Raw genomic sequence first — 24,008 nt, 5'->3', positions numbered from 1 at the left:
GCCGCTGTCCGCTGTCCTTCTCTGGAGACAGACGGTGGGACAGAGCGGCGCCGCTCCAGCACCGGTCACTGTTTTTGGAGCCATCTAGTGGGGAAGCGTGGGCACTGCAGGAAAGGGGAACGTGAACCAGGTTTTACTGTAATTTGTACGAGTTCGGCGGGCCGGGTTGAAAAGCCTAACGGGCCGCATGTGGCCCGCGGGCCGTAGTTTGCCCATGTCTGTTCTAGATACAAGGGAACCGTTCTCCCTGAGGCTGAGTGGAGCGTTCTGGAAGATTCCCGCACACATCAGGTTACCTGTTCAGGTGTGTTTGACCAGCCGCTGCTCCAGGGACCAGCCGGCGGCTCTCCCCAGACTGCTCACACTGCAGGAAGTGACAGGAAGTAGAGCCTGACAGGAAGTGACAGGAAGTAGAGCCTGACAGGAAGTAGAGCCTGACAGGAAGTGACAGGAAGTAGAGCCTGACAGGAAGTAAAGCCTGACAGGAAGTAGAGCCTGACAGGAAGTGACAGGAAGTAAAGCCTGACAGGAAGTAAAGCCTGACAGGAAGTGACAGGAAGTGCAGCCTGACAGGAAGTAGAGCCTGACAAGAAGTGACAGGAAGTGCAGCCTGACAGGAAGTAGAGCCTGACAAGAAGTGACAGGAAGTGCAGCCTGACAGGAAGTAAAGCCTGACAGGAAGTAAAGCCTGACAGGAAGTGACAGGAAGTGCAGCCTGACAGGAAGTAGAGCCTGACAAGAAGTGACAGGAAGTGCAGCCTGACAGGAAGTAGAGCCTGACAAGAAGTGACAGGAAGTGCAGCCTGACAGGAAGTAAAGCCTGACAGGAAGTAAAGCCTGACAGGAAGTGACAGGAAGTGCAGCCTGACAGGAAGTAGAGCCTGACAGGAAGTGACAGGAAGTAGAGCCTGACAGGAAGTGACAGGAAGTAGAGCCTGACAGGAAGTAAAGCCTGACAGGAAGTAAAGCCTGACAGGAAGTGACAGGAAGTGCAGCCTGACAGGAAGTGGAGCCTGACAAGAAGTGACAGGAAGTGCAGCCTGACAGGAAGTAAAGCCTGACAGGAAGTAAAGCCTGACAGGAAGTGACAGGAAGTGCAGCCTGACAGGAAGTAGAGCCTGACAGGAAGTGGAGCCTGACAAGAAGTGACAGGAAGTGCAGCCTGACAGGAAGTAAAGCCTGACAGGAAGTAAAGCCTGACAGGAAGTGACAGGAAGTGCAGCCTGACAGGAAGTAGAGCCTGACAGGAAGTAAAGCCTGACAGGAAGTGACAGGAAGTGCAGCCTGACAGGAAGTAGAGCCTGACAGGAAGTAAAGCCTGACAGGAAGTGACAGGAAGTGCAGCCTGACAGGAAGTAGAGCCTGACAAGAAGTGACAGGAAGTGCAGCCTGACAGGAAGTAAAGCCTGACAGGAAGTAAAGCCTGACAGGAAGTGACAGGAAGTGCAGCCTGACAGGAAGTAGAGCCTGACAGGAAGTGACAGGAAGTAGAGCCTGACAGGAAGTGACAGGAAGTGCAGCCTGACAGGAAGTGACAGGAAGTAGAGCCTGACAGGAAGTGACAGGAAGTAGAGCCTGACAGGAAGTAAAGCCTGACAGGAAGTAAAGCCTGACAGGAAGTGACAGGAAGTGCAGCCTGACAGGAAGTGGAGCCTGACAAGAAGTGACAGGAAGTGCAGCCTGACAGGAAGTAAAGCCTGACAGGAAGTAAAGCCTGACAGGAAGTGACAGGAAGTGCAGCCTGACAGGAAGTAGAGCCTGACAGGAAGTGGAGCCTGACAAGAAGTGACAGGAAGTGCAGCCTGACAGGAAGTAAAGCCTGACAGGAAGTAAAGCCTGACAGGAAGTGACAGGAAGTGCAGCCTGACAGGAAGTAGAGCCTGACAGGAAGTAAAGCCTGACAGGAAGTGACAGGAAGTGCAGCCTGACAGGAAGTAGAGCCTGACAGGAAGTAAAGCCTGACAGGAAGTGACAGGAAGTGCAGCCTGACAGGAAGTAGAGCCTGACAAGAAGTGACAGGAAGTGCAGCCTGACAGGAAGTAGAGCCTCACAGGAAGAGAAATAACCCGACAGGAAATTGAGGGAAATATTTTTTTTACAAAAATAAAATGTATTAAAACATTAGTTCAAAATAAAACACATTTTTCACAGAAGATTCTATGATTTGCAGACGGCACAAGATGAAGAAAAAGAAAGAAAACAAACAAACAAACAAAAAAGTAACAATGAAAGTGGAGGAGAAGAACCAGACAGGAAGTAGAAGAGCCTGACAGGAAGAGACAGGAAGTAGAAGAGCCTGACAGGAAGAGACAGGAAGTAGAAGAGCCCGACAGAAGCCAGTCTAGTATAACAGCAGAGCTTCTCAAAATGGCTCTAGGAAGATGATACCCATCATGCATTGCTTCAAACGTTGTTTTTGATGTTAGGCGAGGTTATTGGCCCTGGTTCCATCCATTGCTAATAAATGAATTGTGCATGAATGTGAATGGATGCATGAATGTCTGGGTCAGGCGTGAGGATGAGCTGTTTGTGGATCTTTCATCATTTTAATTTGTCGGCTTCATTTTAAAAGACTGTATTTCTGACGATGAGAATCTCTTCCTGAAGCTCCCTGGCGTCCCCTACAGGGGCTGCACCCCACACTTTGAACCCCGCTGTCATGGAGCATCAGACTGTGGACTGGAGAGTCCGTCCTGCATGCTGGACATGTCCGGCCCTGGACCGTTGAAATACTGTTTCTCCACTGGGGGGCGCTAGAGTCCCGGCCTTAGGCCTGTCAGAAAATAACGGCATGTTTTTATTTTGCCCATCTTTGATTCAGTTCTAGATTCTGGTTCTTTAACGTTCACATTTAACCCTTTTAGAGAACATTTCAAACCAAACCGTCAGAGAACCGTCTCTCTGGTTCTCCAGCGGATCTTAGAGAACCTCCTCTTCACCTCTGCTGAGGCTGATCAGCCAATCACAAGGCTCTCTCACCTTCTGCCTTCAGTCCATCACGTTCTGATCAACCAATCAGACATCGAGACGGCGGCGAGACGCAGAGGGAAGCGTTTCTCCAAGTGACTGTGGACAGACAATATTTAAAGGTGCATTAAGGAGTTTTTCCACTCTAAAAATACTTTTTACTGGAGAATTTGAAAGGGTTTCACTGAGCTGCAGTTCTGCCCAAGACCTGCAGGGGCCGCTGTTTTGCATGAAGCGTGCAAACTCCGTAATGCACCTTTAATCTTTACAGGTGGAGCAGCTGCTGGCATGAAAAGCAAACAGCTGTTTTTTCAGATGTATGCATGGTGAGCAGCAGCGGGGGGGGGGGGGGGGGGCATGACACAATAAATATGATCCTTCAACTGGGGGGGGTCATGAAACAATAAATATATTCCTTTAACTGGGGGGGGGCATGAAACAATAAATATATTCCTTTAACTGGGGGGGGGGGCATGAAACAATAAATATATTCCTTTAACTGGGGGGGGTCATGAAACAATAAATATATTCCTTTAACTGGGGGGGGGGGCATGAAACAATAAATATGATCCTTCAACTGGGGGGGGTCATGAAACAATAAATATATTCCTTTAACTGGGGGGGGGGGGCATGAAACAATAAATATATTCCTTTAACTGGGGGGGGGGGGCATGAAACAATAAATATATTCCTTTAACTGGGGGGGGGCATGAAACAATAAATATATTCCTTTAACTGGGGGGGGGGCATGAAACAATAAATATATTCCTTTAACTGGGGGGGGTCATGAAACAATAAATATATTCCTTTAACTGGGGGGGGGGGCATGAAACAATAAATATGATCCTTCAACTGGGGGGGGTCATGAAACAATAAATATATTCCTTTAACTGGGGGGGGGGGCATGAAACAATAAATATATTCCTTTAACTGGGGGGGGTCATGAAACAATAAATATATTCCTTTAACTGGGGGGGGTCATGAAACAATAAATATATTCCTTTAACTGGGGGGGGGGCATGAAACAATAAATATGATCCTTCAACTGGGGGGGGGCATGAAACAATAAATATATTCCTTTAACTGGGGGGGGTCATGAAACAATAAATATATTCCTTTAACTGGGGGGGGGCATGAAACAATAAATATGATCCTTCAACTGGGGGGGGTCATGAAACAATAAATATATTCCTTTAACTGGGGGGGGGCATGAAATAATAAATATGTTCCTTCAACTGAGGGGGGGTCACGAAACAATTCGACTGACTGAAAGAGTCCCTTTAAAACGCAGTGAAACCATGAAGCAGGGTGTGTGTGTGTGTGTGTGTGTGTGTGTGTGTGTGGGGGGGGGGGGGGGGTGGGGGGGGGGCGCTTCTCCTGGGTATGGTCATGGGTGCCCCGCCCACTGAGGAGTGCCCCGCCCACAGAGGAGTGGGATTTTGGAGCTGGGGGGCTCTGGGGGAGCAGGGGGCGTCGGCTACTCCTCTGACTGACAGGAACTTCAGCCAATCAGCTCTTGAGAACAAACACATCATCATAAATAGCTTCTCTCAGGGCTAGCTTTAGCTCTTTAGCTCTAGCTTCTCTAAGGGCTAGCTTTAGCTCTTTGGCTCTAGCTTCTCTAAGGGCTAGCTTTAGCTCTTTAGCTGTAGCTTCTCTCAGGGCTAGCTTTAGCTCTTTCGCTGTAGCTTCTCTAAGGGCTAGCTTTAGCTCTTTAGCTGTAGCTTCTCTAAGGGCTAGCTTTAGCTCTCTGGCTCTAGCTTCTCTAAGGGCTAGCTTTAGCTCTTTAGCTGTAGCTTCTCTAAGGGCTAGCTTTAGCTCTTTAGCTGTAGCTTCTCTCAGGGCTAGCTTTAGCTCTTTAGCTGTAGCTTCTCTAAGGGCTAGCTATAGCTCTTTATCTGTAGCTTCTCTAAGGGTTAGCTTTAGCTCTTTAGCTGTAGCTTCTCTCAGGGCTAGCTTTAGCTCTTTAGCTGTAGCTTCTCTAAGGGCTAGCTTTAGCTCTTTAGCTGTAGCTTCTCTAAGGGCTAGCTTTAGCTCTCTGGCTCTAGCTTCTCTAAGGGCTAGCTTTAGCTCTTTAGCTGTAGCTTTTCTAAGGGCTAGCTTTAGCTCTTTAGCTGTAGCTTCTCTAAGGGCTAGCTTTAGCTCTTTAGCTGTAGCTTCTCTAAGGGCTAGCTTTAGCTCTTTAGCTCTAGCTTCTCTAAGGGCTAGCTCAGGGCCGTTTCAAGCTTCATGGGGGCCCTAGGCAAGATGTTGTTTGGGGGCCCCTATTTTTTCAGACTGTAATGAAGAGATTCCTAACCCTTTAGATGGTCCACTAAGCCTGGGCTACAGTTAAAATCAAACGTCTTAATAGTTGAGCCACTCAGACAAGTTAAACCGATAAGACTATAATACAAGGAAAATCATCCTCTATATGTCAATAAATAAAACAGATTGAGAATTTATAAAAGAAAAAAACATTTACTTTAAATAATAAAACATAGCAAATCAACATGTATTTTAAAGTTCAACAATCAAAACAAACCACCGCTTAAAATAATACTTAACACGACAGTCTCACACTCCGCACAACAGCTAATAACACACTATTCACAGTAACAGTCACAGTGTATTGCGTTCAAAATGTCTGCTTCCTGGCTTTCTGCCATCTTCTTTTCTGGGAAACGTAAAAACAGAACTGATCTGAAATGGCCCTCTACTATATCAGTTCTGAATGAATCAGAGAAAACTGATGGCCACTGGCAGGTCAGCTGGATCAAAAACAGACAGCTGACCATGTAAATGTGCAGCTGATGCTTCCTGGGAAGAAAGAGGTTCTGAAGTAAGTGATTGTTCTGGAGTTTCTGGACAGAAGGAGGTTTGGAGGCACTTGATGGCCCTGGGGCTTCCTGGTCAGGATGTTCAGACGATCTCTCAGGCTCGATGTCTGGAGCGCCAAAATATTTTAGAATTGCTCCTGCAACGACAAAGCTCATGGGGTTATCAAGCAAAAAATAGATCCTGAGTACATATTCTATTTTATTATTACAGCGTTGTTGCAGTAATACAGAAAATTAAAATTATCTGTCTTTAAACTAAACATTGTGATGTACAGCGTCCCTTTAAAGTTTGTACCCAGTTACAAAGTTACCACTTTTAAGAGTTTTCTGCATTAGTTTACCAAGTGTACTAAATTAATAAAACTAAGACAAATGAACCACTGCCATAACAGTCTAAAATAAGAAGAAAACACCATGCCTAGTATTTATAGATCACACTCATTGAACACATTACTTGTATTTGTTTTTATTGGTTTGATATTGTTTTATTGGTTTTAAATTATGTACTTATTTTTATTCATATACTTTAATTATTTTGGAGCGCACTTTGGTCACTGTATGTGTTGTAAAGGGCTCTATTAAATAAATGTTGATTGATTGATCGATTAAAAAACAGACCTTTAAAAGAGTTCTTTAAATTAAAAACAAAAAAGTGGCACAGTTTTAATTAGAGTCCTATACAATACACTCTAAATTTAGTAAATTAATTCTAACTAATCATAAAATAAAGTGTAAAATATGTGAGAGACAACTTCCACACAGAGCAGACTACTACAACGACATGCCTCCCTCCTTATAATCTGAATGAACGGCTCTACGGTCCGGAGTCAGCCAATCATTCCCGGCAAGACAGGCCAGCTTTCATGAGACAAAGCTTAAAGCTGAGTTTGTGACGAACAGATAATAGCAGACAGCAAGCTAACATTTATCCAACACTAGATAGTGCAACAAATAAACAAACTTGCAAAAAGAAAAAAAAAAAAAAAAAAAAAACAAGTTTCACCTCCACCTCTCCAGCCCACATCACCAGCAATTGACTTACCTTTATCCTTTGAACGTTTTTCTTCCTCAGTCTTCTTTTTTTCCGTTTTTCCGCGCCGCTGGGCTTTCTTTTTGATACCATTATGGTTTGTTTTGTTAATCCACTCGCTAATGACGGGGAGCTGTCAATCATTCCCATCGTACCTGTCGGCGGGCGCTACGTGACGTCACTTGCTGTGTGACAGTGGTCCAACAGACTAATAATGCCACAAATCATTGCAGTTTTTTTTATTTATATCCAACGTTTATTTTTAAGCATATTAGAGGTGTAATAAACACAAGAGCTGGCTACAGATAAAAAAAGGACATTTTAATTTTCCTCAGAAGAGGTTGAACATGCAGCTTTGGGGCCCCCTGGTGGCTTGGGGGCCCTAGGCATTCGCCTCGTTGGCCTATAGGAAGAAACGGCCCTGGGCTAGCTTTAGCTCTTTAGCTGTAGCTTCGCTAAGGGCTAGCTTTAGTGCTAACTTTACTGACTGCAGCTTTCAGACGATGGCTAATGTTCATCTCTGCTCTGTCTGTTGTGGAAGAAGCTGTGCAGCGATGGCGTCACTTCCTGTTTAGCCGCCGGAATTCGCCAATAAAACTTTGAGAACAGAAAGCGTGAACGCTGATTGGCTGGGCCGTGTCCCTGCCTCGTCCCCAGACCCTCCCAGCTCCACAGGCCTGTGGAGGAGGAGTGGGCGGGGCCAGGTCTCCTGGGGTTCCCCGGGTTCCCCCGTGGTCTCCCATCCAGGTCCTGACCCGACCCGGCCCCACATAGCTCCTGAGATCTGAGCGGATCAGGGATCTCTAGACACTGAGAACACATGAAGAACTGACAGAGAACCAACAGAGGGCGCTCACGATAGAACCTTTAATCCGTACACACTGAGGGTTCCCTCTAGAACACTGGTCAGAACAGACAGATGGGAGGAAACTCTGGTCACGAGGAAATCAAACAAATCATAGAGAATCTTCACAACATCACAGAGAAGGTTCCACATATCGAGAACAACGATGTAACGGGACGGAACCGTCTGTACAAACAGATCCTCACACTGTTTTCACAGATTTCACACACTTCATGGTACACTGTAGAACCGCCACCGACGGAACGGAACCGCCACCGACGGAACCGCCTGGAGGTCAGGCAGAGTCTTTAAAAGTTCCCTTCTCAGACCGGCAGGTTCTCACTGGAACATGGTGAAGGCGTGCTCCCATCCTCAGGATCCTCACTTCCTGTCTGAGATATCTGGTTCTAGAGCGACAGGATCCTCACTTCCTGTCTGAGATATCTGGTTCCAGAGCGACAGGATCCTCACTTCCTGTCTGAGATATCTGGTTCTAGAGCGACAGGATCCTCACTTCCTGTCTGAGATATCTGGTTCTAGAGCGACAGGATCCTCACTTCCTGTCTGAGATATCTGGTTCTAGAGCGACAGCTCCACACAGAGCCAGCGGACGTGAACAGAGTCTGGAAACAAACACAGCTGGTTTTCTTCATCTCAGCACCTTTTGACTCAAACAGAGGCGCAGCAGACCCACCTGGAACCCGGAACCTGGAACCAGGAACCTGGAACCAGGAACCAGGAACCAGGAACCTGGAACCTGCTGTGTTTGGTCTCAGTCTGGTCTTTCAGTACAGTTCAACACAGATGTGCACACACACACACATTCACATGCATCCTCCACCCCGCCACGCAGCACGTGCACGTCCCGGCGGGTCCGGTCCCGGCGGGTCCCGGCCCGGCGGGTCCGGTCCCGGCGGGTCCCGGCGGGTCCCGGCGGGTCTACACCCAGGAGTCGGGCGAGCCGCTGAACTTGCCGGCCCGGCTGGAAGGCCGCCTGGCGGTGGAGTAGAAGTCCACGTAGTTGGTGCTGGCCTTGAGGCGCAGCGCCGGGCCGGAGGACGGCGAGACGCCGAGCGGCCCGTCCTCCAGTCCGTCCTCCGGTCCGTCCTCCGGTCCGTCCTCCGGTCCGTCCCCGCCGAAGCCTCGGGGGGACGACAGGTACATTCTGTAGCTGTTGTAGTTCTTCTGGTCCGGCTCGTCGTAGAACGGCTCCGGGTGCTGGGACGGGGACGGGGACGGGGACGGGGACGGGGACGGGGACGGGGACGGGGACGGGGACAGGGACAGGGACGGGGACAGGGACCACAGGGTGACGTGAGCATCAGGACCCGGGTCCTGGTGAAGACAGCCATCTGTCTCCAGTCCGTCCTCTGTCTTACCTGGGACCGTCTCAGATCCTCTCCTGACTGGGACGAATACGTCCCGATGAAGTACGGACTTCTCCTCTCTGAGGACACATGGAGAGGACACCATGAGGACACATGGAGAGGACACCATGAGGACACATGGAGAGGACACCATGAGGACACAAGGAGAGGACACCATGAGGACACATGGAGAGGACACCATGAGGACACATGGAGAGGACACCATGAGGACACATGGAGAGGACACCGAGAGGACCCGGGCAGAACCGGAGCATGTGGAACATGAGCAGCAGGACCTGTCCTCTGGCGCTGCAGGACGCGGTCGTCTCCGTAGTAACAGTCCAGCTGCATTGAGGACGTCGCCCTCTGGTGGCTGGAGCTCAGCCTCCTGATGCCCAGCATGGCCGGAGACGAGGTGGCGCTGCCGCCTGGGGACAGACCCGGTGAGACAGAGACCCCGACCCCGACCCTGACCTCTGACCCCTGACCCTGCCGCCTGGGGACAGACCCGGTGAGACAGAGACCCCGACCCCGACCCTGACCTCTGACCCCTGACCCTGCCGCCTGGGGACAGACCCGGTGAGACAGAGACCCCGACCCCGACTCTGACCTCTGACCCCTGACCCTGCTGCCTGGGGACAGACCTGGTGAGACAGAGACCCTGACCCCTGACCCCTGACCCTGCCGCCTGGGGACAGACCTGGTGAGACACAGACCCCGACCCCGACCCTGACCTCTGGCCCCTGACCCTGCCGCCTGGGGACAGACCCGGTGAGACAGAGACCCCGAACCTGACCCCTGACCCCTGGACTCATCCTAAGGACAACCCTGGACCGACCCTGAACCGACCCTGGACCGACCCTGAACCGACCCTGGACTGACCCTGAACCGACCCTGGACTGACCCTGGACTGACCCTGGACCAGTCCTGGTCCGGTCCTGGTCCAGTACCTGACTGGATGACGGGGGACATCTGCAGCGGGCTGGTGGGCAGGGTGGGCTGGGACCGGTACCGGTCTCTGTCCAGGGTGGAGACGGGGACGAAGTGGGTGTAGTTCCATCCGTCCTGAAAAAACAAACTTTCATCTGAAACAGAGACTGCTGGGAAATCTGTGAAGAGAAACAGCCTGTTTCTTCATATTAAAGTCTGTTTCCTCATATTAAAGTCTGTTTCTTCATATTAAAGTCTGTTTCTTCATATCACAGCCTGTTTCTTCATATTAAAGTCTGTTTCCTCATATTAAAGTCTGTTTCCTCATATTAAAGTCTGTTTCTTCATATTAAAGTCTGTTTCTTCATATCACAGCCTGTTTCTTCATATTAAAGTCTGTTTCCTCATATTAAAGTCTGTTTCCTCATATTAAAGTCTGTTTCTTCATATTAAAGTCTGTTTCTTCATATTAAAGTCTGTTTCTTCATATCACAGCCTGTTTCTTCATATTAAAGTCTGTTTCTTCATATCACAGCCTGTTTCTTCATATTAAAGTCTGTTTCTTCATATCACAGCCTGTTTCTTCATATTAAAGTCTGTTTCCTCATATTAAAGTCTGTTTCCTCATATTAAAGTCTGTTTCTTCATATTAAAGTCTGTTTCTTCATATTAAAGTCTGTTTCTTCATATGAAAGTCTGTTTCCTCATATCACAGCCTGTTTCTTCATATTAAAGTCTGTTTCTTCATATCACAGCCTGTTTCTTCATATTAAAGTCTGTTTCCTCATATTAAAGTCTGTTTCCTCATATTAAAGTCTGTTTCTTCATATTAAAGTCTGTTTCTTCATATTAAAGTCTGTTTCTTCATATGAAAGTCTGTTTCCTCATATCACAGCCTGTTTCTTCATATTAAAGTCTGTTTCTTCATATTAAAGTCTGTTTCCTCATATCACAGCCTGTTTCTTCATATTAAAGCCTGTTTCTTCATATTAAAGTCTGTTTCTTCATATTAAAGTCTGTTTCTTCATATCACAGCCTGTTTCTTCATATTAAAGTCTGTTTCCTCATATTAAAGTCTGTTTCCTCATATTAAAGTCTGTTTCTTCATATTAAAGTCTGTTTCTTCATATCACAGCCTGTTTCTTCATATTAAAGTCTGTTTCCTCATATTAAAGTCTGTTTCCTCATATTAAAGTCTGTTTCTTCATATTAAAGTCTGTTTCTTCATATTAAAGTCTGTTTCTTCATATCACAGCCTGTTTCTTCATATTAAAGTCTGTTTCTTCATATCACAGCCTGTTTCTTCATATTAAAGTCTGTTTCTTCATATCACAGCCTGTTTCTTCATATTAAAGTCTGTTTCCTCATATTAAAGTCTGTTTCCTCATATTAAAGTCTGTTTCCTCATATTAAGTCTGTTTCTTCATATTAAAGTCTGTTTCCTCATATTAAAGTCTGTTTCCTCATATCACAGCCTGTTTCTTCATATTAAAGTCTGTTTCTTCATATCACAGCCTGTTTCTTCATATTAAAGTCTGTTTCCTCATATTAAAGTCTGTTTCCTCATATTAAAGTCTGTTTCTTCATATTAAAGTCTGTTTCTTCATATTAAAGTCTGTTTCTTCATATTAAAGTCTGTTTCCTCATATCACAGCCTGTTTCTTCATATTAAAGTCTGTTTCTTCATATTAAAGTCTGTTTCCTCATATCACAGCCTGTTTCTTCATATTAAAGCCTGTTTCTCATATTAAAGTCTGTTTCTTCATATTAAAGTCTGTTTCTTCATATCACAGCCTGTTTCTTCATATTAAAGCCTGTTTCTTCATATTAAAGTCTGTTTCTTCATATTAAAGTCTGTTTCCTCATATCACAGCCTGTTTCTTCATATTAAAGTCTGTTTCTTCATATTAAAGTCTGTTTCCTCATATCACAGCCTGTTTCTTCATATTAAAGCCTGTTTCTTCATATTAAAGTCTGTTTCTTCATATTAAAGTCTGTTTCCTCATATCACAGCCTGTTTCTTCATATTAAAGTCTGTTTCTTCATATTAAAGTCTGTTTCCTCATATCACAGCCTGTTTCTTCATATTAAAGTCTGTTTCCTCATATTAAAGTCTGTTTCCTCATATTAAAGTCTGTTTCTTCATATTAAAGTCTGTTTCTTCATATTAAAGTCTGTTTCTTCATATTAAAGTCTGTTTCTTCATATCACCGCCTGTTTCTTCATATTAAAGTCTGTTTCTTCATATCACAGCCTGTTTCTTCATATTAAAGTCTGTTTCTTCATATCACAGCCTGTTTCTTCATATTAAAGTCTGTTTCCTCATATTAAAGTCTGTTTCTTCATATTAAAGTCTGTTTCTTCATATCACCGCCTGTTTCTTCATATTAAAGTCTGTTTCTTCATATCACAGCTGTTTCTTCATATTAAGTCTGTTTCTTCATATCACAGCCTGTTTCTTCATATTAAAGTCTGTTTCCTCATATTAAAGTCTGTTTCTTCATATTAAAGTCTGTTTCTTCATATCACAGCCTGTTTCTTCATATTAAAGTCTGTTTCCTCATATTAAAGTCTGTTTCCTCATATTAAAGTCTGTTTCTTCATATTAAAGTCTGTTTCTTCATATCACAGCCTGTTTCTTCATATTAAAGTCTGTTTCTTCATATCACAGCCTGTTTCTTCATATTAAAGTCTGTTTCCTCATATTAAAGTCTGTTTCTTCATATTAACGTCTGTTTCTTCATATCACAGCCTGTTTCTTCATATTAAAGTCTGTTTCCTCATATTAAAGTCTGTTTCCTCATATTAAAGTCTGTTTCTTCATATTAAAGTCTGTTTCTTCATATTAAAGTCTGTTTCTTCATATCACCGCCTGTTTCTTCATATTAAAGTCTGTTTCTTCATATCACAGCCTGTTTCTTCATATTAAAGTCTGTTTCTTCATATCACAGCCTGTTTCTTCATATTAAAGTCTGTTTCCTCATATTAAAGTCTGTTTCCTCATATTAAAGTCTGTTTCTTCATATTAAAGTCTGTTTCTTCATATTAAAGTCTGTTTCTTCATATGAAAGTCTGTTTCCTCATATCACAGCCTGTTTCTTCATATTAAAGTCTGTTTCTTCATATCACAGCCTGTTTCTTCATATTAAAGTCTGTTTCCTCATATTAAAGTCTGTTTCCTCATATTAAGTCTGTTTCTTCATATTAAAGTCTGTTTCTTCATATTAAAGTCTGTTTCTTCATATGAAAGTCTGTTTCCTCATATCACAGCCTGTTTCTTCATATTAAAGTCTGTTTCTTCATATTAAAGTCTGTTTCCTCATATCACAGCCTGTTTCTTCATATTAAAGCCTGTTTCTTCATATTAAAGTCTGTTTCTTCATATTAAAGTCTGTTTCTTCATATCACAGCCTGTTTCTTCATATTAAAGCCTGTTTCTTCATATTAAAGTCTGTTTCTTCATATTAAAGTCTGTTTCCTCATATCACAGCCTGTTTCTTCATATTAAAGTCTGTTCTTCATATTAAAGTCTGTTTCCTCATATCACAGCCTGTTTCTTCATATTAAAGCCTGTTTCTTCATATTAAAGTCTGTTTCTTCATATTAAAGTCTGTTTCCTCATATCACAGCCTGTTTCTTCATATTAAAGTCTGTTTCTTCATATTAAAGTCTGTTTCCTCATATCACAGCCTGTTTCTTCATATTAAAGTCTGTTTCCTCATATTAAAGTCTGTTTCCTCATATTAAAGTCTGTTTCTTCATATTAAAGTCTGTTTCTTCATATTAAAGTCTGTTTCTTCATATTAAAGTCTGTTTCTTCATATCACCGCCTGTTTCTTCATATTAAAGTCTGTTTCTTCATATCACAGCCTGTTTCTCATATTAAAGTCTGTTTCTTCATATCACAGCCTGTTTCTTCATATTAAAGTCTGTTTCCTCATATTAAAGTCTGTTTCCTCATATTAAAGTCTGTTTCTTCATATTAAAGTCTGTTTCTTCATATTAAAGTCTGTTTCTTCATATTAAAGTCTGTTTCCTCATATCACAGCCTGTTTCTTCATATTAAAGTCTGTTTCTTCATATCACAGCCTGTTTCTTCATATTAAAGTCTGTTTCCTCATATTAAAGTCTGTTTCCTCATATTAAAGTCTGTTTCTTCATATTAAAGTCTGTTTCTTCATATTAAAGTCTGTTTCTTCATATGAAAGTCTGTTTCCTCATATCACAGCCTGTTTCTTCATATTAAAGTCTGTTTCTTCATATTAAAGTCTGTTTCCTCATATCACAGCCTGTTTCTTCATATTAAAGCCTGTTTCTTCATATTAAAGTCTGTTTCTTCATATTACAGTCTGTTTCTTCATATCACAGCCTGTTTCTTCATATTAAAGCCTGTTTCTTCATATTAAAGTCTGTTTCTTCATATTAAAGTCTGTTTCCTCATATCACAGCCTGTTTCTTCATATTAAAGTCTGTTTCCTCATATTAAAGTCTGTTTCTTCATATTAAAGTCTGTTTCTTCATATTAAAGTCTGTTTCTTCATATTAAAGTCTGTTTCCTCATATCACAGCCTGTTTCCTCATATTAAAGTCTGTTTCTTCATATTAAAGTCTGTTTCTTCATATTAAAGTCTGTTTCTTCATATCACCGCCTGTTTCTTCATATTAAAGTCTGTTTCTTCATATCACAGCCTGTTTCTTCATATTAAAGTCTGTTTCTTCATATCACAGCCTGTTTCTTCATATTAAAGTCTGTTTCCTCATATTAAAGTCTGTTTCCTCATATTAAAGTCTGTTTCTTCATATTAAAGTCTGTTTCTTCATATTAAAGTCTGTTTCTTCATATGAAAGTCTGTTTCCTCATATCACAGCCTGTTTCTTCATATTAAAGTCTGTTTCCTCATATCACAGCCTGTTTCTTCATATTAAAGTCTGTTTCTTCATATTAAAGTCTGTTTCCTCATATCACAGCCTGTTTCTTCATATTAAAGCCTGTTTCTTCATATTAAAGTCTGTTTCTTCATATTAAAGTCTGTTTCTTCATATCACAGCCTGTTTCTTCATATTAAAGCCTGTTTCTTCATATTAAAGTCTGTTTCTTCATATTAAAGTCTGTTTCCTCATATCACAGCCTGTTTCTTCATATTAAAGTCTGTTTCTTCATATTAAAGTCTGTTTCCTCATATCACAGCCTGTTTCTTCATATTAAAGTCTGTTTCCTCATATCACAGCCTGTTTCTTCATATTAAAGTCTGTTTCTTCATATCACAGCCTGTTTCTTCATATTAAAGCCTGTTTCTTCATATTAAAGTCTGTTTCTTCATATTAAAGTCTGTTTCCTCATATCACAGCCTGTTTCTTCATATTAAAGTCTGTTTCTTCATATCACAGCCTGTTTCCTCATATCACAGCCTGTTTCCTCATATCACAGCCTGTTTCTTCATTTTAAAGCCTGTTTCCTCATATTATGGTCTCACCTGCTTGTACAGGCCCCTCAGCTCCCGGTACTGCCACAGCGTGTTCAGCACCTGAGCCGCAGCTTTCACCACCTTCACGGAGTACCTGTGACGGCAGGACAGGGCGCTGAAGAGGCTCCGCCCCCCGGGGACGGCCCGGGCGCGGCGGCGCCTCCTACCCTTTGCCCCGCCCCCTGCTGATGTCCACCAGCTTCTCGATCCCGCCGCTGTCGGCCAGGGCCTTGGCGTTCTCCACGTTGCGGCCGGTGACCTCGTGCAGCGTGCAGCAGACGGACGCCACGGTGTCGTCCGACAGCACGGAGGGGGCGGCGCCCGGCAGCCGGTTCACCAGGTCCCGCATGGCGTACTTCCCTGAGGAGGACGGACGGACAGCTGGTCTGTCTGCTGCAGGGACCGGTTCAACACAGTGACACTGCAGCAGCAGGTTATCGCCAGCAGAGGGCGCCACACTGCTGTCTGTCTGCTGCAGGGACCAGTTCAACACAGTGACACTGCAGCTGCAGGTTATCGCCAGCAGAGGGCGCCACACTGCTGTCTGTCTGCTGCAGGGACCAGTTCAACACAGTGACACTGCAGCTGCAGGTTATCGCCAGCAGAGGGCGCCACACTGCCATCAGGCCTGATGCACAGGCTTCTGCAATGAATGACTGAAACAAACAATGGAACAAACGTCAGGGGGAACGTCGGGGGAACGTCAGGGGGAACGTCGGGGGAACGTCAGGGGGAACGTCAGGGGGAACGTCAGGGGGAACGTCGGGGGAACGTCAGGGGGAACGTCAGGGGGAACGTCAGGGGGAACGTCGGGGGAACGTCAGGGGGAACGTCAGGGGGAACGTCAGGGGGAACGTCGGGGGAACGTCGGGGGAACGTCGGGGGAACGTCAGGGGGAACGTCGGGGAACGTCGGGGGAACGTCGGGGGAACGTCGGGGGGAACGTCGGGGGGAACGTCGGGGGAACGTCAGGGGGAACGTCGGGGGAACGTCGGGGGAACGTCGGGGGAACGTCAGGGGGAACGTCGGGGGAACGTCGGGGGAACGTCAGGGGAACGTGGGTCACGGTACCGATCAGCTCCTTGTTGCGGCCGTCCAGCGCCATGTTCCTCAGCGCCGTGGCGACGGAACAAACCACCCGGTCGTTATCCATCCTCAGCAGCTCCACCAGGATCGGAAGACCCTTCTCCTTCCGGACCGCCGCCCGGATGTAGGAGGAGAACTGCACACACACACACACACACACACACACACACACACACACACACACAGTTTGCTGGTTGAAATTCATCCAGTTGTGTTACATGTGAAACATGCTGAACTGGTCAGTGGAGAACATGAGGAGAACATGTGGAGAACATGTGGAGAACATGTGGAGAACATGAGGAGAACATGAGGAGAACATGAGGAGAACACGAGGAGAACATGAGGAGAACACGAGGAGAACACGAGGAGAACATGAGGAGAACATGTGGAGAACATGTGGAGAACATGTGGAGAACATGAGGAGAACATGTGGAGAACACGAGGAGAACACGAGGAGAACATGTGGAGAACATGTGGAGAACATGAGGAGAACATGTGGAGAACATGAGGAGAACATGAGGAGAACATGAGGAGAACATGTGGAGAACATGTGGAGAACATGAGGAGAACATGTGGAGAACACGAGGAGAACATGAGGAGAACATGAGGAGAACATGTGGAGAACATGTGGAGAACATGAGGAGAACATGAGGAGAACATGAGGAGAACATGAGGAGAACATGTGGAGAACATGTGGAGAACATGAGGAGAACATGTGGAGAACACGAGGAGAACATGAGGAGAACATGTGGAGAACATGAGGAGAACATGTGGAGAACATGAGGAGAACATGAGGAGAACATGAGGAGAACATGAGGAGAACATGAGGAGAACATGTGGAGAACATGTGGAGAACATGAGGAGAACATGTGGAGAACACGAGGAGAACATGAGGAGAACATGTGGAGAACATGTGGAGAACATGAGGAGAACATGTGGAGAACACGAGGAGAACATGAGGAGAACATGTGGAGAACATGTGGAGAACATGTGGAGAACACGAGGAGAACATGAGGAGAACATGTGGAGAACATGTGGAGAACATGAGGAGAACACGAGGAGAACATGAGGAGAACATGAGGAGAACATGTGGAGAACATGTGGAGAACATGTGGAGAACATGAGGAGAACATGTGGAGAACATGTGGAGAACATGAGGAGAACATGAGGAGAACATGAGGAGAACATGAGGAGAACATGAGGAGAACATGTGGAGAACATGAGGAGAACATGTGGAGAACACGAGGAGAACACGAGGAGAACATGAGGAGAACATGTGGAGAACATGTGGAGAACATGAGGAGAACATGTGGAGAACATGAGGAGAACATGAGGAGAACATGAGGAGAACATGTGGAGAACATGTGGAGAACATGAGGAGAACATGTGGAGAACACGAGGAGAACACGAGGAGAACATGAGGAGAACATGTGGAGAACATGTGGAGAACATGAGGAGAACATGAGGAGAACATGAGGAGAACATGAGGAGAACATGAGGAGAACATGTGGAGAACATGTGGAGAACATGAGGAGAACATGTGGAGAACACGAGGAGAACATGAGGAGAACATGTGGAGAACATGTGGAGAACATGAGGAGAACATGTGGAGAACACGAGGAGAACATGAGGAGAACATGTGGAGAACATGTGGAGAACATGTGGAGAACACGAGGAGAACATGAGGAGAACATGTGGAGAACATGTGGAGAACATGAGGAGAACACGAGGAGAACATGAGGAGAACATGAGGAGAACCAGACCTTCCAGTTCCCGGCGGACAGGTTCTGCAGAGACCCGGCGGCCCCCTCCAGCGTCGCCGGGTTGGAGCTCTCTGCCAGCAGGTTGAGGTAGGGCTTCACCACCAGGGGGTGCCAGAGCAGCTCCGCCCCCCGCAGGGACTGGGAGGAGCCTGGCAGGAGCCCCGCCCCGTCCCACTGCACACACACACACACACACACACAGTTTCACCAAAAGTTTCGTTTCGATCTTCCAAACAGGACTGGAATGCTGTCTGCACCGTTCAGGACCCCCCCCTCACCTTGCTGTCGGGCCAGCCCCCCCCTCTTGCGGCCCCGCCCCCTCACCTTGCTGTCGGGCCAGCCCCCCCCTCTTGCGGCCCCGCCCCCTCACCTTGCCGTCGGGCCAGCCCCCCCTCTTGCGGCCCCCCCCCCTCACCTTGCCGTCGGGCCAGCCCCTCCTCTTGCGGCCCCGCCCCCTCACCTTGCCGTCGGGCCAGCCCCCCCTCTTGCGGCCCCGCCCCCTCACCTTGCCGTCGGGCCAGCCCCCCCTCTTGCGGCCCCGCCCCCTCACCTTGCCGTCGGGCCAGCCCTCCCTCTTGCGGCCCCGCCCCCTCACCTTGCCGTCGGGCCAGCCCCCCCTCTTGCGGCCCCGCCCCCTCACCTTGCCGTCGGGCCAGCCCCCCCTCTTGCGGCCCCGCCCCCTCACCTTGCCGTCGGGCCAGCCCCCCCTCTTGCGGCCCCGCCCCCTCACCTTGCCGTCGGGCCAGCCCCCCCTCTTGCGGCCCCGCCTCCTCTTGCCCCCCCAGCACAGGTAGTCCAGCTCCTTGGCCGGGGAGGAGAAGCCCAGCAGGGAGTCCAGCTCCTGGTTGCCGAGGAGACGGGAGGACGGCATCTCCACCTCCAGCCGGTAGGACAGGTTCCTCAGGGTGCAGACGCTGTTCTCCACGATCTGACAGAACCAGAGCACAGAACCCACGGGGGGAACGCCGGCCTTCAGAGGGCCTCACCTTCACTTTGACCTTTGACCTCACTGTCAGTACATATATTCAGCTTCAGTTTCTGATGGCCTCCATGTTGACCTGTCATGACGATGGTGATGATGGTGATGACGAAGATGACGATGGTGGTGATGATGATGATGATGACGATGGTGATGATGGTGATGACGAAGATGACGATGGTGGTGATGATGATGATGGTGACGATGGTGATGATGGTGATGACGAAGATGACGATGGTGGTGATGTTAATAATGATGATGATGAAAGTGATGGTGATGAAGGTGACGATGATGAAGGTGATGGTGATGAAGGTGATGATGATGAAGGTGATGGTGATGAAGGTGATGATGATGAAGGTGATGATGATGAAGGTGATGGTGATGAAGGTGATGATGATGAAGGTGATGGTGATGAAGGTGATGATGATGAAGGTGATGATGATGAAGGTGATGGTGATGAAGGTGATGGTGATGAAGGTGATGGTGATGAAGGTGATGGTGATGAAGGTGATGATGATGAAGGTGATGGTGATGAAGGTGATGATGATGAAGGTGATGATGATGAAGGTGATGATGATGAAGGTGATGATGATGAAGGTGATGATGATGAAGGTGATGATGATGAAGGTGATGATGATGAAGGTGATGATGATGAAGGTGATGATGATGAAGGTGATGGTGATGAAGGTGATGATGATGAAGGTGATGATGATGAAGGTGATGGTGATGAGGGTGAGAGACATGAGGCCAGGACGACTGTCCACAGAGACAGAGACAGACAGAGACAACAGAGACAGGCAGAGACAGACAGAGACAGACAGAGAGAGACAGAGAGAGACAGACAGAGACAACAGAGACAGACAGAGACAACAGAGACAGGCAGAGACAGACAGAGACAGACAGAGAGAGACAGAGAGAGACAGACAGAGACAACAGAGACAGACAGAGACAACAGACAGACAGAGACAGAGACAGACAGACAGAGAGAGACAGACAGAGACAACAGACAGACAGAGACAGAGACAGACAGACAGAGAGAGACAGACAGAGACAACAGAGACAGAGACAGAGAGAGACAACAGAGACAGAGACAGACAGAGACAGAAACAACAGAGACAGAGACAGACAGAGACAGACAGAGACAACAGGGACAACAGGGACAGTGTCTCAGCACCTTGCTGTCGTAGTCGGCCGTGTGGACGCAGGCCTTGAGGACGTGCAGCAGAGCGTCCACCAGTCCCTCGCAGCAGCGCAGCTGGCTCCGGGCCTCCTCCCCGGCCGAGCTCAGGTTCCTGGAGGACAGAGACAGACAGGTCCACACAGGTCCACACAGGTCCACACAGGTCCACACAGGTCCACACAGGTCCAGACAGGTCCACACAGGTCCAGACAGGTCCAGACAGGTCCACACAGGTCCACACAGGTCCACACAGGTCCAGACAGGTCCACACAGGTCCACACAGGTCCACACAGGTCCACACAGGTCCACACAGGTCCACACAGGTCCAGCTGGACTCTGGGATTCAGGGTGCTTTCACAGCTACTCGTCCCAGAGCGGTTCGGTTTGGACATAAATCATTCAGAAACGCTGCAGCTGTCCACTGGTTCAGTTCATTCACACCACCTGTTTGTCCAGATGACCTCTCCACTGTGACCCTCCTGCCCCTTGGTGGCGCTGTTCACACAATAGTGTGTTTTGGGTGGCGGAAGTGAGCCCTGATTGGCCGGCATGTGTGACGTGATGCGCCGCGCGGCTCGCTACGGAAGCCTCCACCGACCAAAAAGCCTTCTGCACAACAGAGCGGACAGGACCGAGGCCGGTCCACGTTCACACCAGCAGCGGACCGCACCGAGACCGCACCGGGACCGCACCGGGACCGCACCGGGACCACACCGGGACCGCACCGGGACCGCACCGGGACCGCACCGAGACCGCACCGAGACCGCACCGAGACCGCACCGGGACCGCACCGGGACCGCACCGGGACCGCACCGGGACCGCACCGGGACCGCACCGAGACCGCACCGGGACCGCACCGAGACCGCACCGGGACCGCACCGAGACCGCACCGAGACCGCACCGAGACCGCACCGGGACCGCACCGAGACCGCACCGGGACCGCACCGAGACCGCACCGGGACCGCACCGAGACCGCACCGGGACCGCACCGAGACCGCACCGGGACCGCACCGGGACCGCACCGGGACCGCACCGAGACCGCACCGGGACCGCACCGGGACCGCACCGAGACCGCACCGGGACCGCACCGAGACCGCACCGGGACCGCACCGAGACCGCACCGGGACCGCACCGGGACCGCACCGGGACCGCACCGAGACCGCACCGGGACCGCACCGGGACCGCACCGAGACCGCACCGGGACCGCCTCCTCCAGGAGGTCTCGGTGCGGTTCTTTGTCCCGGACCAAAACTAACTGGTCTGCTTTCACACCAGCGCGTACGAACTGGACCTGCAGGAGTCGGGGACTCTAGTCCGCTTCCAGCGGACCAGATGCTGCAGGTGTGACAGCAGCCTCAGACCAGAAGCCATGTTGGAGACCATCCCAGGTCCAGACCATCCCAGGTCCAGACTGTCCAGGTCCAGACCGTCCCAGGTCCAGACCGTCCAGGTCCAGACTGTCCAGGTCCAGACCGTCCTCGCTGCTGGTCCCTTGTGGCTGAACCTAAACCCTCACCCAGAGTTCTGAGCTTCAGAACCAACAGGAACCGACACACCTGAGGACCCCTGGAGCCCTCTTCAGCCTGGACTACAGCAGGGGGGTCCAGCTGGAGGCAGGAGGGGCCGCCTGGCTCCAGGTCTCATTCCAGCAGCAGCAGACGGCACTCAGGCCTTCAGGCCTTCAGGTCTTCGGGTCTTCAGGTCTTCAGGCCTTCAGGGTCTTCAGGTCTTCAGGTCTTCAGGCCTTCAGGTCTTCAGGTCTTCAGGTCTTCAGGCCTTCAGGGTCTTCAGGTCTTCAGGTCTTCAGGCCTTCAGGTCTTCAGGTCTTCAGGCCTTCGGGTCTTCAGGTCTTCGGGTCTTCAGGTCTTCGGGTCTTCGGGTCTTCAGGCCTTCGGGTCTTCGGGTCTTCAGGTCTTCAGGTCTTCAGGTCTTCAGGTCTTCGGGTCTTCGGGTCTTCGGGCCTTCGGGCCTTCAGGTCTTCGGGTCTTCAGGTCTTCGGGTCTTCAGGACTTCGGGTCTTCAGGTCTTCGGGTCTTCGGGCCTTCGGGCCTTCGGGCCTTCAGGACTTCGGGTCTTCGGGTCTTCAGGTCTTCGGGTCTTCGGGTCTTCAGGCCTTCGGGTCTTCGGGCCTTCAGGTCTTCAGGTCTTCAGGTCTTCAGGTCTTCGGGGTACCCTGGAATGAGACCTGGAGCCAGGCGGCCCCTCCTGCCTCCAGCCGGACCCCCTGGTCCAGCAGCTGCGGCTCCAGAAGGACCGAGGATTACTTTCTCTAAAAAAGTTTCTTCTGTAACTAAAGTACAGTTTGTAACTTGAAGCAGACTGAGAGTCAACTGACGGCAGGACGGACGGAAAAGACGAAGACAAACGTGTTATTGGACCGTCCTGCCCGCTCTGCTGCGCCTGCCGGAGACGCAGGCTGTCCTGCAGCGTGGGGGACAGGTCAGAGGACAGACGGCTGTCCTGCAGCATGGGGGACAGGTCAGAGGACAGACGGCTGTCCTGCAGCATGGGGGACAGGTCAGAGGACAGACGGCTGTCCTGCAGCGTGGGGGACAGGTCGGAGGACAGACGGCTGTCCTGCAGCGTGGGGGACAGGTCAGAGGACAGACGGCTGTCCTGCAGCATGGGGGACAGGTCGGAGGACAGACGGCTGTCCTGCAGCGTGGGGGACAGGTCAGAGGACAGACGGCTGTCCTGCAGCGTGGGGGACAGGTCGGAGGACAGACGGCTGTCCTGCAGCGTGGGGGACAGGTCGGAGGACAGACGGCTGTCCTGCAGCGTGGGGGACAGGTCAGAGGACAGATGGCTGTCCTGCAGCATGGGGGACAGGTCAGAGGACAGACGGCTGTCCTGCAGCGTGGGGGACAGGTCGGAGGACAGACGGCTGTCCTGCAGCGTGGGGGACAGGTCGGAGGACAGACGGCTGTCCTGCAGCGTGGGGGACAGGTCAGAGGACAGATGGCTGTCCTGCAGCGTGGGGGACATGTTGGAGGACCAGTGGCTGTCCTGCAGCGTGGGGGACATGTTGGAGGACAGACGGCTGTCCTGCAGCGTGGGGGACAGGTCGGAGGACAGGTCAGAGGACAGCGTCCACTCCACCGTTAACTTGAGGTTCTTTAACGTTCTGAACCAAGGAACCGGCGGAACGTGACTCGTCTTCCAGATAAAAAACACCTCGGGGCGACGAGACAGGCCTGAAGAGGACCCCTCAGGGACGAGGACCCCTCAGGGACGAGGACCCCTCAGGGACGAGGACCCCTCAGGGACGACGACCCCTCAGGGACGACGACCCCTCAGGGACGAGGACCCCTCAGGGACGACGACCCCTCAGGGACGACGACCCCTCAGGGACGACGACCCCTCAGGGACGAGGACCCCTCAGGGACGACGACCCCTCAGGGACGAGGACCCCTCAGGGACGACGACCCCTCAGGGACGAGGACCCCTCAGGGACGACGACCCCTCAGGGACGACGACCCCTCAGGGACGACGACCCCTCAGGGACGAGGACCCCTCAGGGACGACGACCCCTCAGGGACGAGGACCGCAGCCTTTCACCTCAGTTACTGTGTAACTTT

At 49.1% G+C, this 24,008-nt stretch overlaps 1 protein-coding gene across 1 annotated transcript in view; it reads right to left on the bottom strand.

Annotated features, from left to right (window-relative positions):
* Positions 1 to 7,772: 7,772 nt before the first annotated feature.
* The window catches only part of LOC115383982 (plakophilin-4-like), a 35,591-nt gene continuing 19,355 nt past the window's right edge, over positions 7,773 to 24,008 (bottom strand). Inside the window, exons 12-21 of the mRNA XM_030086222.1 lie at positions 20,425 to 20,542; positions 19,002 to 19,199; positions 18,272 to 18,445; positions 16,494 to 16,644; positions 15,590 to 15,782; positions 15,432 to 15,516; positions 9,978 to 10,092; positions 9,316 to 9,455; positions 9,040 to 9,105; positions 7,773 to 8,878 (exon numbers count right to left, since the gene is read on the bottom strand). Of these exons, the coding sequence (XP_029942082.1) occupies positions 8,600 to 8,878; positions 9,040 to 9,105; positions 9,316 to 9,455; positions 9,978 to 10,092; positions 15,432 to 15,516; positions 15,590 to 15,782; positions 16,494 to 16,644; positions 18,272 to 18,445; positions 19,002 to 19,199; positions 20,425 to 20,542 (1,519 nt within the window). The 3' untranslated portion in view covers positions 7,773 to 8,599. The remainder of the gene's footprint in view (positions 8,879 to 9,039; positions 9,106 to 9,315; positions 9,456 to 9,977; positions 10,093 to 15,431; positions 15,517 to 15,589; positions 15,783 to 16,493; positions 16,645 to 18,271; positions 18,446 to 19,001; positions 19,200 to 20,424; positions 20,543 to 24,008) is intronic.

This window comes from Salarias fasciatus, assembly GCF_902148845.1.
Source record: "Salarias fasciatus chromosome 23 unlocalized genomic scaffold, fSalaFa1.1 super_scaffold_20, whole genome shotgun sequence".
NCBI lineage: Eukaryota > Metazoa > Chordata > Actinopteri > Blenniiformes > Blenniidae > Salarias > Salarias fasciatus.
This window is presented reverse-complemented; position numbering and strand designations above follow the sequence as displayed.